Source organism: Centroberyx gerrardi, chromosome 15, assembly GCF_048128805.1.
Source record: "Centroberyx gerrardi isolate f3 chromosome 15, fCenGer3.hap1.cur.20231027, whole genome shotgun sequence".
In the NCBI taxonomy this organism is placed as follows: domain Eukaryota; kingdom Metazoa; phylum Chordata; class Actinopteri; order Beryciformes; family Berycidae; genus Centroberyx; species Centroberyx gerrardi.
This window is the reverse complement of record NC_136011.1, coordinates 21,974,493-21,994,269: the sequence shown is the minus strand read 5'-3', so window position 1 is coordinate 21,994,269 and position 19,777 is coordinate 21,974,493. Positions and strand designations below refer to the sequence as shown.

General features: G+C 42.2%; 1 protein-coding gene across 1 annotated transcript in view; it reads left to right on the top strand.

The window, feature by feature from the left end:
• LOC139929787 (protein kinase C epsilon type) overlaps window positions 1–19,777 on the top strand; it is a 74,484-nt gene that overhangs the window by 17,077 nt on the left and 37,630 nt on the right. The window contains exon 2 of the mRNA XM_071922797.2: window positions 9,406–9,469. Within this exon, the coding sequence (XP_071778898.2) occupies window positions 9,406–9,469 (64 nt within the window). The remainder of the gene's footprint in view (window positions 1–9,405; window positions 9,470–19,777) is intronic.

Genomic DNA, 19,777 nt, shown 5'->3' with positions numbered 1-19,777 from the left:
GTGCCTTTGTGTCAGTGGGAATCTGTGATGGCAATAGCTTTAGGTCTCTTTGAGGATACTGTAGGTCACTGCATGCAAGCACATGATTCTAGTTTGACTAAAGCTCATGTGATACTGTAACAGCTCTTGGAAACACACACACACACACAGACACACACACATTCACAGACACACACTAGACACCGCTCACAGCATGCTGTTTCTTTCTTTTGTGTGTGTGTGTGTGTGTGTTCTGAGGAATGTGTCTCAGCTAGCAGTGTGTGATTAGGTTAAAATGAAGCTGAGGTCATTAAGCTTCAGTTGACAACATGTGACGTTAATGTTTCCAGTTGCTTTACTCCCCTTTTCATAGTGTCTTTGAATAGGCCTCTGTGGAAAAAGGAAAAAAAGAGCTGTCCTTTGCACCCTTCTCATCCGATAAACAACATTTATACATTGTCTTATATCATTTAAATGTTGAAAATGGCAACAGAAAGTGCAGGCGTTTTCTTTAATTTCTTGACCATAAAGTAATATTTTCCTATAGCAGTATTTTCACCCTTTAGCACCTCTACAAAGGTTCATAAGTAGTCGCCCCTTAATTGTGGCCATTCTGGGGACCTGTAGCCACTGCCATTGCAAAATTAAGCTACTTTCATGTCTCGGGTCATACTTTTCAATCAGAAATCGTCCATGTTTGCATTTGTGAAAGCGCTGGGATTAAAGCCTGAACGCTGGTGGTGACAGTGGATCCCAAGGGCAGCAAATGGAGGTTGACTGCTACTGAACTTTTATGAAGGTGTGCATGCTCAAAAAGACAATGTTCCACCTGAATTATCTGAATTAAAACCTCAAGAAAGCGCCTAACTGGATGTATATGGTTCTTTAGGCCTTAAAAATATATCCAGTTTGTTAATCGGAATAAGATTTCTGGTGATTGGTCAAGACCCCAGCAAAAAACGTATTTGAAAATGGCTCCAGATTGTCAAACATTTTGCAGCGCTTTCAATTAAACCACACGGATACTGAGAAATTGATTTGGAGATAAGCTAAACCATGTGCTTGTGGAAGTATTTCAGATATTTTTAGATGTATTCTACTATCACTTTGTCCAAGCCAGATGTAGGCATCTTGATGACTCAATTCATTCAAAATCAACTCAATTCAACAATATAGTTGGTAGTACTTAGGCAGTAGTAGGTGTAAGTCATGTGGCTGTAATGTAGTGGGTTCAAGGCTGGTTCATGGCCTTCTCCAGCCTGTCTCTCTCCCATTTCCCTATCACTCTCCACAGTATGCTATCTATAATCCATAATTGCCATAATAGTAATCTTTAAGAACAGCTAATGTTTAGCTAATGGTTCAGGTATGTGTTGAGTTAGTGCAGGGAGAAGACAATATGATATGTGTGTAGTGTAAGATAATCCGGACACATATTGGGGTTTTTACAGAGACATAGCCTCAGGTTCCTGCAGATCACAGTACAGGAGAGAACTGGAAATGGACCAAGACTTTCCTTCATGGAGAGCAAGTCATAATATAGGGTGGTGAGTCTGTGTCTGCCTGTGTGTGTGTGTGTGTGTGTGCGTGTGTGGTATGATGCGTTATGTCTGCTCAATAGAAAAGACAAACACAAAGTTACTTTCTTGTCATTGTACCATACGTAAACTTTAACACAAATTCATCTTTAATGCTAATATTTTATTGTAGTTTGACTGTGTGTGTGTGTGTGTGTGTGTGTGTGTGTGCCCATGCGTATGTGTGTGTGGGTGTGTAGGTACATATAGTAGAAGCAGATGGGTGTGTGGGCGGCTTCTTCCACTCTTGTCCACTCATGCTGAGAGTGAAAGTGCGATAAAGAGAGAGAAGGAAGAGTATTATTGAAGAGATGAAGACGGAGAGCACATTCCTCCCTCACATGTATTTCACCAGCCATCTTTCTAATTCGGTTACAAACAGCTACTCATACTCCAAAAAGCAGTAAGGTCCGCCTGGTGAAACGGAAAGTGAACTGTAATCTCACTTTGGGAAGTTTGATGTCTCTTTTTAGCGGTGCGCCGCCCACAAACATTTTGACTTGTTCTATCTATCTGTCCCTCTCTCTCTCTCTATCTGCCTGCCTGCCTGTTCGGCTTTTATCCAAATCTCCATTTATCCTTCTGCTCCCTCCATCTCTCATCCCCGTCCTCCTCCTCCTCCTCTCACATGGTAAATGCGTGCCATCAGCCCTGCTATGAGTCAGTTATAGGTTAATGCACTCGTCTCTCCTCCATTCATGCCCTCTCTCTTCCCTTCCTGTGGTTAATGCACACAGCTCTTTCTGTGCAGGACAACAAGGAAAGCCTGATAATCTCTGAGCTTATTCACTAAGCGTTTGACCTGATATTTTTTGTTGTTTTTTGTTATGTAGCACACACAGACAAACACATACATGCACAGATGCATGTTTGGAAGGGGTGTATGAATGAGTACACGCAGAGATAACCTCCTGCATGCACACACACTCACACACACACTCATGAGAAGATAATTCTTATACAAATTGGAGTCCGGGGCCCCGTAAGGGTCCTTGAAAGGGTTCTAGTGGGTCCTTAGCAAAATGAAACCTTCATTTCTCTCTAAAGGTTAGTAGGCTATAAGGAGAGAATGAAGAAGAGTGATTACACTGATCTAAGATTTCATCCTCTCCACTGTTATCTCCCAAACTATAACATGAACAGTCATGTAATTCTTTTCTAAGTCAGCTCTAGCAACAGAAATCTTCTAAATGGAGTATAATGGGACACAATCTTATCAAACAAGGGGCTGCGGTTTGATGCGGATTTGTTTGGCGGGTCCTTGAAATGTGAAAGTTTGGGAAACCATGATCTAATCTACCCTTCCAACAGCTTTTCCTCTATCACAGTAGCTCAGAGGTGTCTGTTGCTCTTTCTCTCTCTCTTCCGCTGTCTCTCTCTTTCTGTCTTCACCTCTCTATCCTTCTGTCTCTCCCGCTTTTTCTCTCTCTCTCTATACTGTCTGGGCTAGTGAGTGGGTGGAGCTGCTCATTGGCAGCCCAGTTATAACGCTCTACATTATTGGCAGGAGAGAAATATGTTCATGTTCACAAATATTGATTGGAGTTGCCTAGACGATATGGGGGTTTTCCCCTTTAATTTATTCAGGCCTGTTATCATACTGTTAGCTACCAGTAGTGTCACGGTGCATGGCTGTTGAATGTATTCCTTTAAAGGGCAATAACTCAGGTTAGGGACTCCAGTACGATATCGCTACGACTGAGGATAGTCCAGTCAGCATTTGTGAATATGAACATCTCTCTCTCAAGGCGAAGAACCAGAGAACCAAGCCTCTGTTCTGTTATGGCATCAAGACATACAGCCTGGAGCTGAGCCATTGACAATCAATGCGAGCCTGTTGGATTTTTATAGATGCAGACGGAAATGTTCTCAGGGTAGATTATATTTGAATAATGAAATTCAGTGGTATCCCCTTTAAATGATATTTCACTTCAGTATAGCATGTATAGTTTTGAATAATTTATCTTGATATGAGCTTGAGCAAGCAACACTAATCCCTGGCAATAAATTGCGATGTCAGTTCCTAACTTTTTTTTAACTCCTACTCCTACTACATGTACCAACTAAACTAGACTGACCAAAATTATACTCTAATCTCTTTTCAGTGTTTTGTAGTTGCAGTCTTTATTTTGCTTGTTTGCATTAATAAAGATAGCCAGAAAGAAGAAGAAGAGAGTCTGAAAAAAAGCCTGAATCCTGATGATGAAGAATGAACACTCAAGGGATGTCAATGTCAAAGGTTGACAGCTAAAAATGTTCCCACATGTAAACGTTTTGAAAAATGCAAATGTCGTACCAAAGTGAAATATCACTGTTAAAGGTTTTGCTCATGAAACTGCTGCAGTCACTGCTTTCGCCAACACTGTTCCTACTGTACAACTAACTGAATTCTTGGTAGTTCATTTGACAGGATGGAGTGGCTGTGTTGGAGGCGAAGTAGCTAACACATTGTGTGGTGTGTGTGTGTGTGTGTGTGTGTGTGTGTGTGTGTGTGTGTGTGTGTTTCACCATAGCTGGCCTCTGGACAATGCTGCAGCATCATTTATTCAACAGGGACAAATTAGGCAGAGACAGACATGGCTAAACAGAAGGACAGGCATGAGTGGCTGCCGACAGGAGGTGTGTGTGTGTGTGTGTGTGTGTGTGTGTGTGTGTCTGGTTTGTTTGAAGTACAGCCAGTGCATTAGTAGCAGGAGTCAAGCCAGCTGTATAAAGCTATTCTCTAGGGCCTGAATGTGTGTATGCATATTTCCTGCATCTTTCCTGCTTCTTTTCTTGTGTGTTTTGTGTTTTTGTGTGTGTTTCTTTGTCGTTTTTTAATGTGTGCATTTGTTTACTGTAATTTGACTGTAACACATCAACTGTAACAAGTATCAATTCCATTGCACATGGACTTTGTCTTTTTAAGTGTAATTTCTGTGTGTGTGTGTGTGTGTGTGTGTGTGTGTGTGAGGGCTCTCAGAAGGCTCTGCTGTGTGTCACTCCACAGAAGCCGTGTGCTCTCTGTCACTGAGAACAGAGATAAAACACAATGTGCTCCCTGTTCTCTCTCTCTCTCTTTCTCTCTCTCTCTCTCTCTCTCTTTCTCTCTCTCTTTCACTTTTTCTCGCTCTGTCACTCTCACTGTCTCTGTTACTCTTGCTGTTTGTCTCATTCTTTTGCGCCCTGTCTTGATTTTTTACTACTTCTCTTTCTTGCTCTTTCTCTCTCTCTCTCTCTCTCTGTCTCTCTCTCTCTCCCTTACTCTCTTCTCTTTCTTGCTCTCTCTCTCTCCCTCTCTCCGGCACTCTTTCACCCCCCCCCCCCCCTCCTCCTTCTCTCCCGTAGTTCAAACAGGGCTGAGCTTTGTCATGGTCAGATGGATGAAAAATGAGTGCTAGAAAAGAAAATGGAGAGTGAAAAAGAAGGGGAAACAGGACCCACCGTGGGTGTGTGTGTGTGTGTGTGTGTGTGTGTGTGTGTACATACGGTGTCTACAGTGGTTCTGGGCCAGAGAGTTCAGCAATGTCATGTGCTTTCACTTCAGCCTTGACGGTCCTGTGTGTGTGTGTGTGTGTGTGTGTGTGTGTGTGTGTGTGTGTGTGGTTGTGTAATTGCCCTAGCAAAGATGGCAGGTGTGGACACTAGGACTCATCACTTGTTGAGGGGCCTTTATTTTTGGGCCAGCCGGGATCACAGGGGACTGTCACACACACACACACACACACACACACACACACACACACTAATTCTCCAACTAAATCATAACCACTTAAGCAAAATGTTCTTAGAAGCGCATTTTGAAAATTCACTGTGCTTTTAAGGACATTTGGCACACACAAATATTGTTATACCTGCCCCCAGCACACACACACACACACACACACACACACACACACACACACACAGACACGCACACACACACACAACATGCTACAGATGCATTAGGGCGGAAGAGGCTGGATGGAGGGAAAAACTGCTCAATTGAATTAAATACTGCAATTTAATTTGCATGTGTGTGTGTGTGTGTGTGTGGGTGTGTCTGTGTATGGGCGGGAGTGGTTATATGAGTGTATGTGTCTGTGAGTGTATTTTCTTTATAAATGTGCATACATATTATGAATATGCTCCGATTTGACTCCTTGTTCTATATGTACAAAGGTATGCACACACACACACACATACACGCACACACACACACACACACAAACACACTAATGCTAGCAGTTTGCCACATGATGAAGACCATGTGATGTTTGCAGTAGCTGACCTGGAGTTGCTAATGAAGTCTGGGTAGATGAAGTAACAACAAGCATTTAAAGCCACCATGTAATACTCTACTGTGTTGAGGCATAAAATAACAATAAAATACCCAGATATACTAACAGGGGATGTTAAAATTTCATCCGCACATAGTTTACAAACATAGGACATGCACGATTCCATTGTGTAATTGTTACCTTGAGCCTTCTTTCCAAATAGTTTGATACAGCCAATTCCTTCCCACCTCCACACACACTATATTGGCTCATATATCCCTGCATGAGTCACTTCTGCCTCAGACCACCACAGCATCTCTGTGTCAACTTAAGTGTATGGTGTGGCAGCTACTGTATAATGGCCCTCCAGAGTGGAGCTGAGCCAAAGTGAGCTGAGATTAACTGAATAAGCAAAGACTAAACTAAACTAAACTTGAGCAAATCTGAATTGAAGAGATCAGACCTGAACTGAACTAAATTCATCTGAACCTATCCAGCCTGAACTGTATTGAGCTGGATTGAGCTGTTCTGAACTGTACTCAGTTGAACTAAACAAGACTAATATACAGTATATACAGTATACAGTATATATATATAAGATAATCTCATGTAACCAGACCTCAAACGACAGAGGTCTGGAAAAATTTAAACACAGTTGGTTAGAAAAGGGCTGTGATGCTATTGGCTATTGTAATTCAAACCAGTCAAATTTAGTTAGGGCAGAGCCTGGTGCTGACTTGTTGACTGTCATAGGAACAACAAGGAAGTAGCTACAGTTAGCTAGCTAGTGAAACAAATGTGATAACGGTATGGGCTATGGCTACTTTCTGGCCTATTTTGGTTTCTAAATGAAAACTATTGTCTTGTTGATTAATCCGTGGCATGGACAGTTGCTTTCCTTATATTGGGATCGCTACAATAACAATACAATAACTAGCCAGAGTGGTAGGTAACGCTGGGAACTTGTTCTACCCGCTCAGAAAAACAAACCAAAAGTGCCGTTTCGGGGGTATTGTGCGAGAATCCTACTTCTATCCTATTTCAAACTTTCAAGGTCTTTTTATCCCGCGTTTCATGACGAGAATTTCTCCAGACCTCCGTCGTTTGAGCCGGAGGTGTGGCTACGCGAGACTTCACATAAGCTAATGTTCCCACTGACCTCGGCTCGTACATTATGTGCACAGTTCTTTACGATCTGCTTACAGATATGAGATATGTCGGTTGATTTTTGAGGCGCATTCGCAAAAGTAGACACCCACACACTTGTTCCCATCACTGATAAAGAGTGCATCGCTCTTACATGCCCTTCCTTCAACCTATGACCCCCCCCATGCACACACACACACACACACACACACACACATCAGTACACACGTAGACACACTTAGTGAGACAAACAGGGAGAGAGGAATAAAAGCAGTGCACAGCATCCCCCACACTAATGCGGATTAAGCAACCAAAATAACCAACCAAACAAAAAGTGGTGTACGCTCACAAACACACACAAACACACACACACACACACACATACACACACCACACACAGAGGGGCCTTTTCCTTCCTTAGCCGGCTCTATATTTAGTGACATCTGCACCTGGTAAGCACACTCAGAAAGCAACTGATGAATGGAGGGCTGTGACCTCAGAGGAAGGGAGGTAGTGTGTGTGTGTGTATGTGTATGTGTATGTGTGTGTGTGTGTGTGTGTGTGTGTGGAATGGGGATGTTTGGGAGATGAGGGGCCATCAATGTCATCAATACCCTTCTCCTCCTCCTCCTCATCATTATCCTCATCATTGTCACATTTTCTGCCCCTCTGTGTAAAGGTCTGGTAATTCCTGTGGATAGATGTAAGTCAGTTAGAACTATTCCTGTCAAATGTTGTACCTCCGTTCACTTATTTATGTGCAAATGAACCAGTCAATATTTATTTCCCATAGATGTAATGTAGATTATAGGATGCACACCCAATTAAACTTTCCTCAAATGTTCAATTCCTCATTTGTCACTCCCCTAATGCGGTTGATATCTCTTCTTTTCTGGGAAATTTAAATAACTTTAAATAACGAACTTCATTTAGGAATAACATACTTATATACAGTCATTAATAATTGTTATTATAACTTATTATATGGACTAAGTTCATTCTACATGCTTATATGCGGGCAAATTAAACACAATTAACTGTTTTAAGGCTACTAACTTACAATACCACCAGCCAACACTGTTTTATTAGGCCTACCTTTCACTTGGAGACACTGGCTATTCATACATCACATATCTACAATTTCTTCTCATTCCCATACATGATAGTAAGGCAATACTGTCCCTTGCTTGGGCTGTCATCGGCAGCAGCAATGGCGCATTACATGCAAATGATGGTGGTGTTCAAGTAACTTTCTTGTCAAATTTACAACGGCCTGGCAATGGAAACGGGTTTTCCACCCCCATCCCTCTCCTCTACCACCCTCCTGGTGCTGTTCTGCCACCCTCTCTTGTCCATCTGCTGCAACAACTTCCCTCTTCCTTCTCCAAGAAAAATGCAGATGGGTGAAAATAAATATCCTATCAAACCAATTCCTTTCACTGTTTTAAATGTTAAAAAAAAAGAAATGAGAGGGTAATTGTAGAACTGAGTTGCTGATGAAGATCCATTAAGTCCAAAACGCACTGTGCCTGGCACAAGCAAAGCGCTGGATGTGGAGAGAGAGAGTGTTAAAAAGACTCATAAAGTGTGGAACTCCCCCCCCCCCCCCCCCCCCATGCACTTTCGCATTGGAATGAGCCAACAAAGTTTCTCTCCCTCCCCCTCATCCGTCTCTCTGCTCTCCATCTCCTCCTGTATACATTACTAAACCCACGCCTGCGCTCCTTCACTGCACCAAGTCTTTCACTTAGTACTGCTCCATGTGTGTGTGTGTGTGTGTGTGTGTGTGTGTGTGTGTGGAGGGGGATTATGGACACCGTGGGTGGTAGTAGCTGCTGGTAGAAACTCTGTGAGCCCCCAGCCGTTGCCCACTTGGTTTCATGAGATGAGCTAACATACACTCAGGCGCAACTACTGTACACACACACACACACACACACGTGCAGACACACACGTGCGTACACACACGTACTGTACACAGAGACACACAGCAAGCACACACACACACACAAACAAACACATGCGCACACTTCATCCATTGCAGAGCTGCAGCACTCTTCACTCCCTTCTCTCTGGCATAAACAGATTCAGGCTGTGGTGTGTGTGCAAGGGTGTGTGTGTGTTTGTGAGAGGCATATATGTGAAGTGTGGGTGTATGACAGGATATGTGTCTCCCTAGCTAACTATAAGTCTAACACCACAGAGAGAGTGCTCTCTCTAGATCCACTGCTTCTAGATTTTACCACATTACAACTGTTACAAGTAGGCTTTACTGTTATACGGTAGGTAACATGTTGGATTAAGACTTCACTGTTTGTAGATGTAGGCAATGCTTATTTACTGATGTATGTTTGTTGTAATCTTAACCCATCTCTCTCTCCTCCTCTGTCCTCCCCTTCCATTCTCCCTGTCCCTCCATCTCTGCCGTTTTCTACTCTTCTCCCTCTCCGTCTCTCCCTCTGCAGATTGACTTGGAGCCGGAGGGGAAGGTGTACGTTGTTATTGACCTATCAGGATCTTCCAGTGAAGGTAAGAACTCAGTAGCCAGGTTTTCACAGTAAACCAGAATTCATTGATAACCTCTGGAGGCCTTGCTTTCCTGTATGATTTCACTGGAACAGTAGATCTATATACTCAGGTGGAACACTAGTAGTCGTATCAATGCTGTGTAGCAAAATCACAGTATACACTGTCAATAAAATGAGATGAACAAACATAACTTAGCCAACTAAATATAGAGAGAATAGAAAATCACTAAAAGTAATGGGGTAAGTAAAAGGGTAATCAAGTATGTGATTCTTCTTAAGGTGATCTTATTGAGCTGTGAGTGTCTTTTACACAGCTCTGGCTCTCGCAGAGGATGAGGTAAATATAGAGTAATGTAGCAGCTCCACTTCCATGTTTGAGTTTGACAACAGCATTTAAATTGCAGAACCAGACAAACAATTCATACGTCAAAAACATTAAAACTATACATCCAATACAGCTAGCCTATATTTTCTCTACAACACTGTCTCTGTCCAGCTGTCTTAAATCCTCTGCATACAATGTTGACTGCAGCGCCACTTTCACTTCTCTACAGGAATAAAACAATACAGCATTATTTTAATTGATATTTTATTTTATAGAAGTTAGGGTATGTGTGGGGAGGGTGGGTTTAAAATGTGTGTTAGGGTGTGTGGGGGGATGGTGGGTTGTAAACGGGGGTTGGTGTGTGTGTGTGTGTCTGAGAAAGCACAGGTGTTAATGTGCTCAATTTCTTGAGGTAATTCAGGAAAAGTCAAATGTTGGAGTCGCTGTGGGGGACTCCATCTTCTCCTGTTTCTTCTCCCTTTTCTTCTTCCTCCCATTTGGGGTCAGAAGCGTTATCAATCTCTTCATTTTGGAAGTGGTTCTGGGATATGCAGAGAGTTCTTCAGGGGCAGGGGCTCAAATGAAACAAGGGGCATCTACAGTGTCAAACAGTTTGTGGAATAATCTCTATGTTTTAGGAGTGCAACAATATGGTGTTGTTATATCCCTTTACTCATCTGTTATATTTGCTTCCATCACCTCCATTTCCATCTCTTGTCTTTCTGTCTCATTGTCGTCTTCTTTCTCCCCCTCACATCTCTGCATTTCTGTCTGCCTGTGCTAAATATTAAATGAAATTTTAAAAAAAACTAAATTTATCTTAGTGATGAATCCTCTATTATCTTATTATATTTCCTGCCACTGTCTGACTCCCCAGTCTGCCTCTCTGTTGTCTTGAGTCCCTCTAGCTGCCTTGTGCTTTACTTTCTCTTTGGCATCTTGCAGCCACTCACTATATAATATGTATAATGAAAAAATGATAATAAAAGGATGCTCTGATGAAGGTGCAATACTGAAACGCCAAAAAGTAAATTGGTGGAAATGAGGTGACGTCTTTTTGTTATGTCTTTTCCATTATAATATTGGTGTGCTGCTTTTTTTCAACTTGAACTCTGATCATTGAAGTCCCAGCTACAAAGTAGCCTTAAGAAGCGCACCTGTTTCTATTTTGTAATGAAAAAATAAGAAGTTAGCAGCAGCATCAAGCTAGCTAGCAATAGTCAATTCGGTCCAAATTTCAATTAGCTACATTGATTCATTGACAGCCTACATGCTAAGAAATAATAGCAGGATATGTGATATATATCGGCAGGTTTAAGTAATGGCTGCAACTCGTCACATAATTTTCTCAGTTTATCAAACTAACCGATACGTATCACAGTACAGTCTCCCTGGCTCGTTATCCTCCTGCTCTGTGAGTCTGTTGATAGCAGCTCTGTCTGCAGCACTAAACTTTTCTCAGTGCGCTGACACACACAGACGGGGGGGGGAGGTAAACAGCCACATGTGAGAAGAACAGAGAGAAGGGGCAATGCACTGTGCAGACGATCTCATTTGTGCATTTGCTCAAATAGTTTTACTCGTGTAGCTACAATTTATTAACTATTCAGAAAATGCCTAAAATATAATAATAAAATTATACTGGAAGGGGCATTTTGTTCAATTAAGGGAAAAGGGGCAGGTGCCCAAGCACCCAGAGCCCCCCCCTCTGCACCTGCCCGTTGGCCAGTTTAAAACGTTTCCAACATGTTTCTTTTAGGTCGAGAGACAGTTACGTAACTGTCAAGCCTCACAGTTTTGCCTCCTGGGAACAAAAGTGTAAACCGCTTCACTTAAAAAGGTGTGACAATCCGTTGTTGAAATGAATGGTCCTGTCATCTGCTTATGGCTGTGGATTTTGCACGTCTAAACGGGCCTGTGTAGGGCTGCACAGTATCTAGCTGTGGGTATCTACAGTGTATGCCATGGATCTCTGTGTAGGTTACACAGATGGATGGATGGTCTTGCAGACAGAACACAGACAGAGGTGGTTGTCAGTTGCTGCCTATCACAATGAGGGAATCTAATTGGTTGAAGCTTATTATTGTTATTGTGCTGTCTACAACTAACAACATGGATCACACAGAAGCAGAATCAGAGTTTACTTTCAAGGAATCGACCACGTTCACACACTGATCTACGGTGCAGTTTTGTCATGCTCATGTTGTTTTTTATGCTATTTATACATAGTGTTACTGTGTTGTCATTGTGATTTCTGTGGGAATCAGAGAAAAACATATCCCCCTTTTCTTTGGAAATCTCTCGCCCCAAACCACTGGCCTGCATCCAACTCCTGCCTCTCCCTCTCTCTCTCTCTCTCTCTCTCTCTCTCTCTCTTTCTCTATCTCTCTCTCTCTCGCTCTCACTCCTCTCCTATGTGATTTTGTGGATGTGTGTGTTGTCATCAGTTTGTCTCCAGTGCACATGGTTGCACAGTAAAAGCTTTGACTTTTTGGCCATTGAGTAACACTTCTATGCGGCCACGTCTTCCTCTTTTTTTTTGTCTTTATATTCGCGTCTCATTTCAAATGAATTCCCTTTGAATATGTTTTTTTTTTCCTTTTCAATTCAGTTGTCTTCAATACAATTAAATCATTGTATTTCTCTTACTCTCAAATATCTTGATGAATGCGTACTTCATAAAAGGATTCCCACCGATGTGAAATAAGAACAACACAGTTTGTCTCTCCTTGTGTGTGTGTGTGTGTGTGTGTGCGCGCGTGTGTGAGAGAGAGAGAGAGAGAGAGAGAGTGTGAGCAAGTGAGTAGACAGCGTACTTGAGTCAGCCTTTCGCCCATGTGTAATCACTACGGCAGCATCAGGAAATAGACAATTAGAGTTTCCTGTCTGTATGTGTGTGTGTGTGTGTGTGTGTGTGTGTGTGTGAGAGAGAGACTCACTGCTATACAGGAGTGAGAGATGATGGCATGATGTCATGCAGTAAGTGCCTTTTGATAGGAGTCAAACGATGACACAAACTCACTGTTTGACATTGAACACTTCCAGCTCACCTCATCATCGATCATGTGAGACATAGAGCTGATATGGGATGAAAACCTCATGTTTTAAAAAAAGTGGGTGATACACATATATATTATGTTGAAGTAGAATTTTACTGGTTTTGAATGGGCTTACTTGGCACACAAAGACCTAAAGGTTTACCTTGATCTTTTCATTCAGAGAGTTAATATTCTAGTTTATTATTTAGCCCAGCCTACTGATAGCATTTCATATCGCGCCTTCGACGATGAATGCCCAGCAAATGTTTATATTTCTTGGTCCTACATGTTGTCTAATGAATAAATGAATAAACCTGGCTGTAATCTCCTCCTGAAAACCCCTTTATATTCACTGCAAATCAAAGATGTTACACCCTTGGGTTTTGTCTTCACTCGGTGAGCTGAAGAACATTCCATGTTTTCGCAATGTTGTAGATTTTAATCCGACGCGCGACGCATGCCATCTCCTCTCCCGCTTTCCTGCCTCTCTCTGCTGTATGCTGTATAAAAAAATCATTTTAAAAAGTATATTATGTCCAGATTTTTTAAAAGAATTTGTGTTTGAACTTGCTTGACAGTCGGCCAACCGCTTACTTTATATGTTAGATGTCCTGCTGCACCTGAGCTTTTGCTAACTTCAAGGCCTCATGTGGCTGTTTTTGTTTAGTTTTGTCTAACTGTCTATGCTTACAATTATTCAGTTCTATTATTGAACCTCAAGGCAGCGTGGCTCTGGTTTAGGGAGATGTCCAGTGTTATGAAACAAGGGGGAGAGGGGAGAAGACACACACACACACACACACACACACACATACACACACACACATAGCTGTGTCATTGCGTGTCTAATCCTGGATATGAGTCAGATTTATAGAGCTTAGATAGGTGTGGAAAAGTGAACAAAGCATGAACATACACACACACACACACACACACCCACACACACAGAGGAGGTGTCCGTGAGGGATGACAGAGCCTGGAGAGATCACCTGTCAGACGATTCCAAGGAACGGGGGGAGAGAGAAAGCGAGAGAGAAGCAGAAAGAGAGGGGCGTTTGTTTTGTACAAGAGGAGCTGGCAGGCATACGAAAAGACTCGCTGGCTGTCTGTCCCCTGTCAGTAGTGCTCAGCATCAACAGGCAGTTACACACTTTTACCATGGCTTCCTCTGTAGTACTAATGCAGGATGAATGCGGGTCGGGGGACTTCTACCATGGCCTCCTCTGAGATACTAATCAGAGATAGATACAGCTGCAGGATGGAGGATAGATAACGGATTTCTGCTGTAATACTTAGAGAAATAACCGGCGATGCTTTCATACAGATAAATGTCCGTTTTGCTGTTCTCTAATGCTGATTGATATAACACAGCAGTGATTCAACTTTTGCCCAGGTCATGAAAGCTTTTACATTTGCTCTTCTCAACACTCAGGTGTCAGGTTGGTCTTTCCCAGGTAAAATCCTCTGGCACAACAGCGGTTTATTTGGAATAAATAGGAGAAGAATTGGGAGGTTAGCATGAGCGACGATAGCCACCATGGCTGAAGAGACAAAGAAAAGAGCGCCACCATTAGGGCTGGGTATCGGTACTCGATACCTTTAAGGTATCGACCGAAATAACCCAGTACCAAGTAGTATCGAAACTTCTCCAGTCAAACGATACCTGCATTCGATACTTTTTGTACACAGATCTAGAAAAAAATGACTATTTGTATGGTTTTGCTCGCAGCCAATCACCACAAGCGTTCTTCGATTTAATGCATAAAAGGTATCGAATGAAGTACTCTATTGGTATCGGTATCACTTTAAGGGTACTGGTATTGGTACTGGTATCATAATTTTTTAAGCGATACCCAGCCCTAGCCACCATACAGAAACTTTAACAGAAAACCCAAGGAAAAAGATTTCACAGTACCGGACACACTGTTTCATTGCCAAGTGATCTCCGAGAAGTGCAGTGCAAAAACACCACAGATTTTGCCAAAATGAAGAAAACGAGGACCTGGAGGCTTTAATACTAACACAGGAAACTGTAGATATATGATTAGTGACATCTACCATGGCTAACTCTGTAACACGTATCCAGAACTGCATGGGGATCAAATTTGGACTCATTCTATGCTGGCGGCTCTCTCCCTGTCCACTTTCCAGTTTCTCTTCTCTCCACCTTTCTCCCGAAAAATTGATTGGATACTTGAGAAGGAAAGACTGAACACTCTGAGCTAAAAAAAAAACAAAGCCTTTTTCCACTTTACCAGATGTGAATCGCTATCCCATCTTGTCTAGGGACAAGCTAGCTATCAGATATATATTATCCCTCCACTCTCTGCTCACAGCTAGCTCTTGAGATGACAGTGTGAACGTTTACCAGAAACGGTGTTTGAGAGTATGTTTGTGTGTGTGTGTGTGTGTGTGTGTGTGTGTGTGAGAACCAGTTTATGTTTCAGACAGGCTAGAATAGAGGAGGAGAAAGACAGAGAGGGAGTTAGCGTGAGGTGAGCGATTGAGAGAGAGGAGAGAGAGAGGGGGGTGGGGTGGGGGTGATAAATTGATTACTAAAGTGGAGTGTTCTCTAATGGACCAGTTACATCATCGAGGGAGAGGGAGAGAGAGAGAGAGAGAGAGAGAGAGCAATACAGAGTGAGATAGAAAAAGAGCTGCCATAAAGAAAACAAAAAGGACTTTTTGCTGTCATTTCCAATTTTGTCATGTTTGATCCTCAATAGTTTTCTTTCTTTCTTTCTCTTCTGCTTTGTCTCTTGTCTGGAATGAAACATGCGCTTGTGTGTGTGTGTGTGTGTGTGTGTGTGTGTGTGTGTGTGCATGTTTGTGTGTGTTACGGTTGAGAACAGACATTGCAGTCATTAGTTAAATGTGTTTGCATAGTGGAGAACACATGGTGAACTGTCAGGCCTGAGAGCTGCAATCAACCTATTAGCTTACATACACACAATACACAGACACACACACACACACACACACACACACACACACACACAGCTGTCACGGGGACAGGGTGATAAGCCATTGGTTGTTGTTGAAAAGCTAGGTGAAATATTTATATGGTGTTATGGCTAGACATACAGTACAGTACTTTGTTGTTATCAGCTATGAATACATAACTCTCTGTGTATAATAAAGTTTATTCTGAATATTATTTGCGTGTTATAGTCTAGCTTGGCCTATAACAGCATTTCTCACAGTGCTATTCTTATTCTTATTATTCTTATTCATATTCTTATGCGAACAAATTTGTAAGGAAAGCATTGTGGCTATAGGCATGAAGTATTTGGCATGCATGGTTCATGTTTTGAATGTTTTTTCCCACTATTTTGGCAGCTTACAGGATTCCAAACAAATGCAAAATATGACTAAATAAACCCCCGTGTTTTCTTAAATATGTCCTTATTGTACAAGTTCTAAGCCAAGTGCGTAGTATAGTGGATAGAGGATGAAGATAAATATCCATCTTAAGAAGAGCCAAAGCGGCAGCAGCAGATTGGTAGAGAGGAAGGTAGGAGGAGGTAGAGAGGGTCCTACCAATAACCAAAAAGCTGCTTGTTCAATCCCCAGCATCATACATATGTGCAGAGGGCTATGTGTGTCTCTGTCTAGTAGAGATATGTTTTGTGCAAATTATCCAATAAAGAAACCTTCTTCTTCATGCATACTAGGTGACTAAAAGGGATTCAAATCCCTATTTTGCCCATTTGTAACAACTAAACATACCAAAATCTGCTAAGCCGAAGTTTGGGAGGCAATTTCAGTCTAGCTGCCCTTCCGACTCTGCCTCTGCCAAAGCTGTTCAGACCTGCAAACAGTTCATTTTACCTTGAGTGGCTCAGCACCCCTCACCCCTGAAACCTATGGGGATGGTAGGTCTACTACAGGTTGATAGAGACCATGGCTACAGAAGCTATACCTTGTGCTAAGTGAAGGTATAAATACTGAATTATGCTGACATTTGACTTGAATTATGGTAACATGAATTAAACTGTTCACTAGGCAAAATTGTATGTGAAAATCCACCCGTTTTATCAGCTTAAATCACAAAGAGGGGCTGCAGCAGACATGAGCGTCCCTCCCCCCTAACTGAGATTAACCCGTCGATTTGCCCAAATGAAATCCTAGTGTCAGATATGGACACAGGAAGTGACAAATCAAAACTTAAGAGTGAAATACAAACTGTCTCCTAAACACCAGCGAGCAGCGCTCCGTCCAGAGAAAGCTGGACTCACCAGCGTTAGATCTTTTTCCTCTCTGATCCCCTTGGTATCCTTTGATATACAGCATCACAGACCGGCCGGGTTGGTAAACATGAGCGTGCTTTGTGCAGTTTACTGATGACACATCACATGATTTCTGGGTATTGAAGTTCAGATTTTTCACAGTTACCTCTTGCTGCCATTTGGAGCATTGTACGAAGTTACAGAGAGCAGCGTTAAATCAAACTAGACATACAAATGTGTTTGATGAATAACTTGCAACAAAACCAAGACTAGAGTAGAATAGACTGAGTGTCCCCTCTCTCTTTGGTTCCCACCATTCCTCCCAGTAACTTATATCCCCATATTTTCCCCTTTTACTGCATAGAGACAGATTGAGGACTATGTGCTGATAAACATATTTCAATATGTATGTGTCACTCATGCAACTTACAGATTTACACACAGGCACACTATATGTCTTTACTTTTGGAGGAGTGATTAAGACATCACAGAGGAGCAACGTGTTCAGAGACACCCCCCCCCCCGCCCCAACCCCATCCCACCCCCCACCCTCAATGAACGACGCTATGCCTTCCACTGTTGCTAGGCAGCAGTCGTCAGTTGCTAGGCAATGGTGACGGCGTATAGCAAGGGGCTGGAAGGATAAGGCTGAGGACAGGCAGAGCATGACAAGGGAGGGAGGAATGTGTGTGTGTGTGTGTGTGTGTGTGTGTGAGAGAGAGAGAGAGAGAGAGAGACCGAGAGACCATGATAAGAAAGACAAAGAAGGTAAAATGCATCCTTGAACCAAAAGTCAGAACGAATGGTTGATGCTGCTTTTCACTCCAACCCAATCATGCTTTCATTGGCACTGTCTGCAAACCAACCGGCTAGTAACCACACAAGCACACCTCTTGTATGAGAAGTGCAGATGTTCTACATGTAGCCATCGGATAAATCGCACTTTGTATGTGTGTGTATTATTGCTCCACCCTGAGAGGAATCATTTGGAAAACTCACATTTGTTTCCTTTTCATCTGGGAAACTCGTGCAAGGGACAGGATCTGCAAACCAGTTCATTCGCTACAATATTCTGATTCATTTCTACTTTACCTCATTTGAGAAAATATAGTCTGAAGTGAATAGACAGAGGATAGATGGATGATGGTGTACTCAATTGGTGATACTCTGTAGCTCAGTGCGCTGTAAAGCCCTTAAGATTAAGATCTCCACCAAATGGGATTTGTAAGTTATTCTTTTCAATGTTAACGCTAGATGCGAAGTTTGACAGCAAAATGTATTAAATATCCAGTTAACCCAATAATGTTTTCCATATTACAGTCTGTAATATAAAAATGATGTCACTGCATCATATGTTTCAACATACACAACCAGTAGCAACCATTATTGTAAGATGTGTAATAATATGTTTTTTCCTCAAACTAATCTAACGAGACGTCCGCTTTTTCCAACAGTATCTGTAATATAATTATTGTGTTTTATGATGTAACTGTAACAGATTACAGGTGCATTTTTGTAATCAGATCCAGTCCAGAACCAGTCCATAAAGTTGATTTCTACTCTCCAACTTGATGCATAACTCTGTGCAACATGCAGGAATGTGCAGGATATTTTTTGGTTTCACTTCTTCAGCCAGACACTTGACAACCAACACTTTGAAAGAGGCCTACAGTGACTTGGATAGAGAAATAGCTCATTGGGAAATATGGGTACCAAAACCTGAGTTTCATGGCAGTAACTTCCTAGTGTGTGTGTGTGTGTGTGTGTGTGTGTGTGTGTGTGTGTGTGAGTGTGTTCTGTGACTTCATGCACAGCTTATACTCACCCAACCCAGACTCTTTCTCACTTTCTTTCTGTCTCTCTCTGCTTCTCACTCTCTCCATCCAACCCTTTACTCTTCCCAATCTCCATCACTCTCTAAAGTATTCCCCTCCTCCCTCCTTCCCTCTCTCCCTCTCCCTCCCTCCCTCTCTCCCTCTCTCTCTCCTTCCCTCGCCCCAGGTTGTGTGTATGTAATTAACACAGGGTTAGACAGTAATTGAAACCTCTGGTATACTACTGGGAATACCCTCTGTAATCAGACATGCGGTAGAGAGAGAGAGAGAGAGAGAGAGAGAGAGACACTGATTGTGTGAAAGAAAAAGACCACCGTGTTTAATTAATCACTCAAGGCACAACCGTGTCATTAGTCAGTTTCAGCTACACAGTGTCACCACCATCTAGTGGCTAGATGGTGAAAGTGCAGATTTTCCCAGATTGTCCTAAGACTGACCTTTTAGTAATAAAAAAGTTGTTAGTGATTTATTATATGGGCAGTAGATTCATACATTTTAAAATGAAATGTAATGAACTCAGTATATCTGATGTAGCTATGGTTTGCTTTTCATCACTTTCTATGGAAACAGGTAAAGTAGTCCTGGTAGTTCAAAGCAGTACATTATGTTTGTGTCATATTTATTGTCAATTTTACCAATCTCCTACACAAATCTGCCAGAATTGGCTGCATATCAAACCTAAAGTACTTAAGATTTATCTTTAGAGCTGCTACAAGTTCACAATTTTTCACTTTTGAGATAATGCTAGGCGCCTACTATCACCCAACATGGTCTATGCTAAAGTGTTAGCATGGACCGCTGGAGGGAATAATCTACTGGGGGAACATGGACGATTTTGGCATCTATGTATGTTGACCAAGGGGCCGATCTCCCAAACCTTGA